Source organism: Salvelinus namaycush, chromosome 14, assembly GCF_016432855.1.
Source record: "Salvelinus namaycush isolate Seneca chromosome 14, SaNama_1.0, whole genome shotgun sequence".
Taxonomy (NCBI): domain Eukaryota; kingdom Metazoa; phylum Chordata; class Actinopteri; order Salmoniformes; family Salmonidae; genus Salvelinus; species Salvelinus namaycush.
Window position 1 is genome coordinate 21,625,482 of NC_052320.1, and position 9,160 is coordinate 21,634,641.

Sequence of the window (9,160 nt, forward strand, 5' to 3'; positions counted from 1 at the left end):
AGTATTTGGTAGCATTGCCTTTAAATTGTTTAACTTGGGGCCTCCCGGGTGGCGCAGTGGTCTAGGGCACTGCATCGCAGTGCTAGCTGCGCCACCAGAGTCTCTGGGTTCGCGCCCAGGCTCTGTCGACCGGGAGGTCCGTGGGGCGACGCACAATTGGCATAGCGTCGTCCGGGTTAGGGAGGGTTTGGCCGGTAGGGATATCCTTGTCTCATCACGCTCCAGCGACTCCTGTGGCGGGCCGGGCGCAGTGCGCGCTAACCAAGGGGGCCAGGTACACGGTGTTTCCTCCGACACATTGGTGCGGCTGGCTTCCGGGTTGGAGGCGCGCTGTGTTAAGAAGCAGTGCGGCTTGGTTGGGTTGTGCTTCGGAGGACGCATGGCTTTCGACCTTCGTCTCTCCCGAGCCCGTACGGGAGTTGTAGCGATGAGACAAGATAGTAATTACTAGCGATTGGATACCACAAAAATTGGGGAGAAAATGGGATAAAAATTATAAAAAATAAATAAATAATAATAATTGTTTAACTTGGGTCAAACATTTCAGGTAGCCTTCCACAAGCTTCCCACAATAAGTTGGGTGAATTTTGGCCCATTCCTCCTGACAAAGCTGGTGTAACTGAGTCAGGTTTGTAGGCCTCCTTGCTCGCACACGCTTTTTCAGTTCTGCCCACACATTTTCTATGGAATTGAGGTCAGGGCTTTGCGATGGCTACTCCAATACCTTGACTTTGTTGTCCTTAAGCCATTTTGCCATAACTTTGGAAGTATGCTTGGGGTCATTGTCCATTTGGAAGACCCATTTGCGACCAAGCTTTAACTTCTTGACTGATGTCTTGAGATGTTGCTTCAATATATCCACATAATTTTCCTTTCTCATGAAGCCATCTATTTTGTGAAGTGAACCAGTCCCTCTTGCAGCAAAGCACCCCCCAACATGATGCTGCCACCCCGTGCTCCACAGTTGGGATGGTGTTGTTCTTCGGCTTGCAAGCCGCCCCCTTTTTCCTCCAAACATAACGATGGTCATTATGGCCAAACTGTTCTATTTTTGTTCCATCAGACCAGAGGACATTTCTCAAAAAAGTACGATCTTTGTCCCCATATGCAGTTGCAAACCGTAGTCTGGCGTTTTTAATGGCAGTTTTGGAGCAGTGGCTTCTTCCTTGCTGAGTGGCCTTTCAGGTTATGTCAATATAGGACTCGCTTTACTGTGGAACTGTAGATACTTTTGTACCTGTTTCCTCCAGCATCTTCACAAGGTCCTTTGCTGTTGTTCTGGGATTGATTTGCACTTATCGCACCAAAGTACGTTCATCTCTAGGAGACAGAATGCGTCTCCTTCCTGAGCGGTATGACGGCTGCGTGGTCCCATGATGTTTATACTTGCGTATTATTGTTTGTACAGATGAACGTGGTACCTTTAGGCATTTGGAAATTGCTCCCAAGGATGAACCAGACTTGTGGAGGTCTACAGTTTTTTCTGAGGTCTTGGTTGATTTCTTTTGATTTTCCTATGATGTCAAGCAAAGAGGCACTGAGTTTGAAGGTAGGCCTTGAAATACATCCACAGGTACACCTCCAATTGACTCATGATGTCAATTAGCCTATCAGAAGCTTCTAAAGCCATGACATAATGTTCGGGAATTTTCCAAGCTGTTTAACTTCTTATGGCTGCAGGGGCAGTATTGAGTAGCTTGGATGAAAGGTGCACAGAGGTGCCCAGAGTAAACGGCCTGCTCCTCAGTCATAGTTGCTAATATATGCATATTATTATTAGTATTGGTTAGAAAACACTCTGAAGTTTCTAAAACTATTTGAATTATGTCTGTGAGTATAACAGAACTCATATGGTAGGCAAAAACCTGAGAAGAAATCCAAACAGGAAGTGGAAATTCTGAGGCTGGTCGATTTTCAACCAAGATCCCATTGAAATCACAGCGAGATATGGATGAGTTTGCTTCCACTAGATGTCAACAGCCTGTAGAACCTTGTCTGATGCCTCTACTGTGAAGGGGGGCCGAATGAGAGGGGAATTAGTCAGGTCTGCCATGACCTGACCATTCTTTGACCATGCGCGTTCACATGAGAGGGAGCTCTGTTCCATCGCTCATCTGAAGTCAATGTAATTCTCCGGTTGGAACGTTATTCAAGATTTATGTTAAAAACATTCTAAAGATTGATTCAATACATCGTTTGACATGTTTCTACGGACTGTTACGGAACTTTTTGACATTTCGTCAGGTTTTAGTGAACGCGCTTCCCTGACGTTGGATTTGTTTACCAAACACGCTACAAAAATAGCTATTTGGACATAAATGATGGACATTACCGGGAAAAAAATGAAGATTTCTTGTGGGAGTCCTGGGAGTGCATTCCGACGAAGATCAGCAAAGGTAAGTGAAGATTTATAATGTTTTTTATGAGTTTTGTTGACTGCACAATTTGGCGGGTATCTGTATGGCTTGCTTTTGTGGCTGAACGCTGTTTTCAGATTATTGAATATTGCGTTTTGCCGTAAAGCTTTTTGAAATCTGACACAGCGGTTGCATTAAGAACAAGTGTATCTTTAATTCTATGTAAAACATGTATCTTTCATCAAAGTTTATGATGAGTATTTCTGTTATTTGACGTGGCTCTCTACAATTTCTCTGGATATTTTGGAGGCATTTCTGAACATGGCGCCAATGTAAACGGAGGTTTTTGGATATAAATATGAACTTAATCGAACAAGACATATATGTATTGTGTAACATGAAGTCCTATGAGTGTCATCTGATGAAGATTATCAAAGGTTAGTGATTCATTTTATCTCTATTTGTGCTTTTTGTGACTCCTCTCTTTGGCTGGAAAAATGGCAGAATTTTTCTGTGAGTTGGTGGTGACCTAACATAATCGTTTGTGGTGCTTTCGCTGAAAAGCCTATTTGAAATCGGACACTGGTGGGATTAACAACAAGATTACCTTTAAAATGGTATAAAATACATGTATATTTGAGGAATTTTAATTATGAGATTTCTGTTGTTTGAATTTGGCGCCCTGCACTTTCACTGGCTGTTGTCATATCGATCCCGTTAACGAGATTGCAGCCATAAGAAGTTAATTAAAGGCACAGTCAATTTAGTGTATGTAAACTTCTGACCCACTGGAATTGTGATACAGTGAATTATAAGTGAAATACTCTGTCTGTAAACAATTGTTGGAAAAGTTACTTGTGTCATGCACAAAGTAGATGTCACAGTGGACTCCAAAGCCCTCACTTCAAAAGATAAATGTTGTTAATCCAAAGGAAAATAAAATGTGACAACTTTTCTTGCATTATGATTTCTTTTGGGCATGGCATTTTGGGAAAAAATTTTGCGGTTAAAAATGTAATCACCTTTCAGTTTCTTTCTCCGATGTTCATTTGTCTTTTTTTCCCTAATCAATCATACAGCTTAGCTCACGGCAAAGCATCTTCTTCCTTTACTTAATTCCATCGTTTGATACTTGGGCTTTCCATGTTGCTGGCCACTTAAGTCAGGGAGGGGCAACTCCAGTCCTCTGGGGCCTGATTTTTGTCGCACCTTTCCCCCAGCCTTAAAGCTAACACACTTGATTAAACTGAAAACCATGATTAGTTGATTATTGGAGTCCGGTGTGTTAACTGGGGCTGGGGCAGAAGTGTGTCACCAATCCAGGCCCCCGAGGACTGGAGTTGCCCATCCCTGACTAAAGTAATGAAATGCTCTTGTGTCCACGGGGCAAAATAAACACTGGCAGCACCTCAAACTTCTAACCACCTCAAACCTTTCATCCTTCTGATGAAATGGCTCAAAACAAGGCTGACACGTTACAATACAATACTATTCAACTTTATTGTCCATATGTTACAGCGAACATTGTAAATTCGTCTTCTGCTTTGTACTCAATGATAACTTTTCTGCTTATGCTTCTGTTTTTCAATGCCTTACCCACCACTAGTGTGCGTGGCCAAAGAGGTCTATTTTCATGTCATCTGACCATAGCACCGGTTCCAATCCAAGTGCCAATGCTGTTTAGGTCTGCGGGTAGCACTCCCACCTCTCTACTTTCTCTTCCTCTGTATCTGCTGCTAAAGCCATTTTCTGTCACTCTAAATGTCAAACTTCTGCCTCTAACCCTATGAAACTGTTTTTCCACATTCTCCCTCTCTGCGGACGACTTTGTCAACCACTTTGGAGAAAAAAAGGTTAACAACATCCACTCCTCATTCACTCAGCTTATTGAGTCCACTGGTCCCACTCACACAGAACTACCCTCCGCCTTGACCTCTTTCTCCCCTCTCTCCAGATGAAATCCAGCGACTAGTGTGGTCAGGCCACTCGACAACCTACCTGCTCAACCCCATCCCCTTCTCCAGACCAGCTCTGAAGACCTTCTCCCATTCTTCACTCCCCTCCTCCCTCACTCGACTCCTCTCACGTCAAAAATTACAGACACTTGAGCGTGCTGTTTCTGACCAACTCTCTTGCTATCTCTCTCAGAATGATCTTCTTAACCCTAACCAGTCATGCTTCAAGACGGGTCACTTAACCGAGACTGCTCTTCTCTGTGTCACGGAGGCTCTCCACACTGCCAAAGCTGACACTCTCTCCTCTGTTCTCATCCTCCTAGATCTATCCGCTGTCATCAACACCGTGAACCATCAGACCCTCCTCTCCACCCTCTTTGGGCTGTGATCGTCTCAGGGTCTGCACACTCTTGGATTGCATCCTACCTGGCAGGCCGGTCCTACCAGGTGACGTGGAGAGGATCTGTGTCAGCACCACTTACTCTCACTACTGGTGTCCCCCGGGGCTCAGTTCTACGCCCTCTTCTCTCTATACACCAAGTCGTTCAGCTCCGTCACATCATCAAATGGTCTCTCCTATAATTGCTATGCGGATGACACTCAACTACTTTTCTCCTTTCCCCCCTTCTGACACCCAGGTGGCGACACGCATCTCTGCCTGCCTGGCAGATATCTCAGCTTGGATGTCGGTCCACCAGCTCAAACTCAACCTCGCAGGATGGCGCTGCTCTTCCTCCCGGGGAAGGTCGGCCCGCTCCAAGACCTCTCCATCGCGGTTGACAACTCCATGGTTTCTCCCCCCTGGTGACCCTTGGCGTGACTCTGGACACCCTGTCGTTCTCTGCAAACATCAAAGCAGTGACTCTGTCCTGCAGGTTCATGCTACAACATCTGTAGAGTACAACCCCACCTCACACAGGAAGCGGCGCAGGTCCTATTCCAGGCACTTGTCATCTCCCATCTGGACTACTGCAACTCTGTTGGCTGGGCTTCACGCTTGTGTCATCAAACACCTACATCTTATCCAGAACATTGCAGCCCGCATGGTGTTCAACCTTCCCAATTTCTCCCATGTCACCCTGCTCCCCGAACATTCCACTGGCTTCCAGTCGAAGCTCGCAGCCACTACAAGACCATGGTACTTGCCTACGGAGTAGCAAGAGGAACTGCCCTTCCCTACTTTCAAGCTATGCTCAAACCCTACACCCCAACCTGAGCACTCCGTTCTGCCACCTCTGGTCTCTTGGCTCTCCCACCCCTATGGGAAGGCCGCTCCCGCTCAGCCCAGTCCAAGCTTCTCATTTGAACATTTGAAACCCTACCTCTTATTCAAATTATCCCCCAATTGCCTTTGGTGAACTAACATTCACACTTGACTTTTTTCTCACTCACACTCACACTTGACTTTTCTGATAGCCCCCTATTGAGGAAAAATGTACTTGCTATGACTGTGTTATGTAGTTGTTCCACCTAGTTATATGAATGCACGAACTGTAAATCATTCTGGATAAGAGTGTCTGCTAAATGACTAAAATGTAAATGTTTATCAAACTCTAGGAGGTGGTATGGTCAGATGACATGCAAATAGAAATATTTGGCTACCACACCAGTGGAGGGTTTGAAGAACTGAAGCATATGCAGAAAGGTACCTCATACCTGTGGTGGATCTTTGATGTTATGGGGCTATTTTGCTTCCACTGGACTTTACCAAGGACCAGGACATTTTAGCCAAAAACCTGGTTGCCTCTGCCAGGAGGCTGACACTTGGCCGCAAGTGGATCTTCCAGAAAGACAATAACCCTATGCACTAATCAAAAGCCACAAAGAAATTAATTTACCACAAAATCAACATTTTGCAATGGCCGTCTTAGTATAAAATAATGTAATTTCCAACATTTGGAGCATACAATATAGCTCAATATTTGTATTATTTATTTTGGTCGTTTTTGCTCATCTTTATCAAGGGTGCAAATAATTATGGGCCTGAGTATATATCATGATATTAAAAGTTCCAAAATGTATATAGCAATGGCAGATTGCCCCTTTTAAATAGTAAGAAATATGTTCTTTATCAGGGCTGTTAAGTATCAATCCTGGAGGGCCGAAACACTTCTGGTTTTCATCCTCTCCTTCTAATAAGGGACTAATCAAAACTGGGATACCAGGTAAGTGCAATTAACTACCAGGTAGAAACAAAAACCTCCAGGACCGGAATTGAACAGCCCTGCTCTTTTAAGGATGATGAGTATTATACAGTGGCAAGAAAAAGTATGTGAACCCTTTGGAATTACCTGGATTTCTGTATAAATTGGTCATCAAATTTGATCTGAGGCATTGCCTGATGTGAACCATGCCTCGAACAAAAGCGGTCTCAGAAGACCTAAGACTAAGAATTGCTGACTTGCATAAAGCTGGAAAGGGTTACAAAAGTATCTCTAAAAGCCTTGATGTTCATCAGTCCACGGTAAGCCAAATTGTCTATAAATGGAGAAAGTTCAGCACTGTTGCTACTCTTCCTAGGAGTGGCCGTCCTGCAAAGATGACTGCAAGAGCACCTCGCAGTATGCTCAATGAGGTTAAGAAGAATCCTAGAGTGACAACTAAAGACTTACAGAAATCTCTGGAACATGCTAACATCTCTGTTGACGAGTCTACGATACATAAAACACTAAACAAGAATGGTGTTCATAGGACACCATGGAAGAAGCCACTGCAGTCCCAAAAAAACATTGCTGCACGTCTGAAATTTGCAAAAGTGCACCTGGATGTTCCTCAGCACTACTGGCAAAATATTATGTGGACAGATGAAACTACAGTAGAGTTGTTTAGAAGGAACACACAACACTATGTGTGGAGAAAAGAAGGCACAGCACACCAACATCAAAACCTCATTCTAACTGTAAATTATGGTGGAGGGAGCATCATGGTTTGGGGCTGCTTTGCTCTCTAAGGGCCTGGACAGCTTGCTATCATCGACAGAAAAATGAATTCCCAAGTTTATCAAGACATTTTGCAGGAGAATGTAAGACTATCTGTCCGCCTATTTAAGCTCAAAAGAAGTTGGGTGATGCAACAGGACAACGACCCAAAACACAGAAGTAAATCAACAACAGAATGGCTTCAACAGAAGTCCTGACCTCAACCCGATTTGAGATGTTGTGGCATGAACTCAAGAGAACAGTTCACACCAGACATCCCAAGAATATTGCTGAACTGAAACAGTTTTGTAAAGAGGAATGGTCCAAAATTACTCCTGACTGTTGTGCAGGTCTGATCTGCATCTACAGAAAACGTTTTGTTGAGGTTATTGCTGCCAAAGGAGGGTCAACCAGTTATTAAATCCAAGGGTTCACATTTTTCCCACTCTGCACTGTAAATGTTTACACGGTGTGTTCAATAAAGACATAAAATTATACGTTTTCTTGTGTTATTAGTTTAAGCAGACTTTGTTTGTCTGTTGTTGTGACCTAGAGGAAGATCAGATCAAATTTCATGACCGAGTTCACATACTTTTTCTTGCCACTGTAAATAGAAATATTACAATAGAATGTAAATGCTCTACTTGAGCTGCATTGTCAATGCATGTCTACACTAAGCCTCCTTTTTGGGGAAATTTGACAGTGTGTGACTCTTCTGTATAAAACATCCGGAACCTGTTTGTGTGTCTGACAGTCAGGCAAAGATTGAAAATGTCTTTCAGCGACTTTGGAGCTGTTGTCTGTGCCAAATAATGTTTGTATCATGCTTTGTGCTGCTGCCATGCTGTGTTGCTACTGTATTGTTGTCATGTTGTGTTGCTACCATGCTGTGTTGTCATGTGTTGCTGCCATAGGTCTCTCTTTATGTAGTGTTGTGGGGTCTATCTTGTTGTGATGTATGTTTTGTCCTACATTTTTTATTTTTAATCCCCCATCCCCGCAGGAGGCCTATTGCCTTTTGGTAGGCCGTCATTGTAAATAAAAATGTGTTCTTAACTGACTTGCCTTTTTTAAATTCATAAAAACACACATGCAGTGTCCTTCTTAAGATGAACTGAGGATGCACATTTTCAGGAAGCCCTCAAGCAGCGCTGCCGCATTCATTCTCCCTCACACTTCTCCTTCTTACCTTCGACAAGAAAATCTCTCAGTAGCGGCCCAAACCCTTGCCTGGTGTGCCAGATGAAAAGCCCCTGTGTTGGAGCCAAGTCGGCCATTAGCCAGGCTCTGACACCGGCCCATAGTGCTGCTGCAGAGCAAAGGCATGCATGGAGTAAGAGGGAGAGAGTCAATTTTATAGGGCAGCAGCAGACTGACTTGCTCTTTGTCCTCCAGGCCTGGAAGGCTCACCTCATGGGCCGAGAGGGCTGTAAACAGAACTCACGGAGGACTGCGGTATTGCAGAGAGCCCAGCTGGCACAAGGTAAGTCATTCATACACCCACTTACCCCCCCCCCCCCCCCCGCTCTTCCACCCAAGCCTGGGGGGGTAGTGTTAGACCCATGGAAAGGGCCCATGCTGCATATTGGTCAAATATAGAGCTGTGTTCCAGTCTCGTGCCGAGAGGTGCATTGAAATGTCAATTTGTTGTATAGTAAATAATGTGTTTTGCATTCTTGTGAATTCATAAAAACTGAAAAAGGCAGTAATGCTTTCAAAATGCAAAACCAATGAGTGCATGTAAATGATCAGTACAGTATGTGCTCAAGTGATAGGTCATTGGTTACGAATTGTCTGTTTATATCCTTTCACTGAAAGTTTATTTTTTGTTTGAATTTGTCCTTTCCTGACCTTTGCCATCACAGGAACTTTCATGTTTTTTCCTCTGTCCTTTGTGTGCGCATACATGCATGCCCGTCAGGGGAGGATG

At 44.1% G+C, this 9,160-nt stretch overlaps 1 protein-coding gene across 1 annotated transcript in view; it reads left to right on the forward strand.

The window, feature by feature from the left end:
- The window catches only part of cep104 (centrosomal protein 104), a 41,850-nt gene that overhangs the window by 28,945 nt on the left and 3,745 nt on the right, over positions 1-9,160 (forward strand). The window contains exon 21 of the mRNA XM_039008184.1: positions 8,626-8,713. Within this exon, the coding sequence (XP_038864112.1) occupies positions 8,626-8,713 (88 nt within the window). The remainder of the gene's footprint in view (positions 1-8,625; positions 8,714-9,160) is intronic.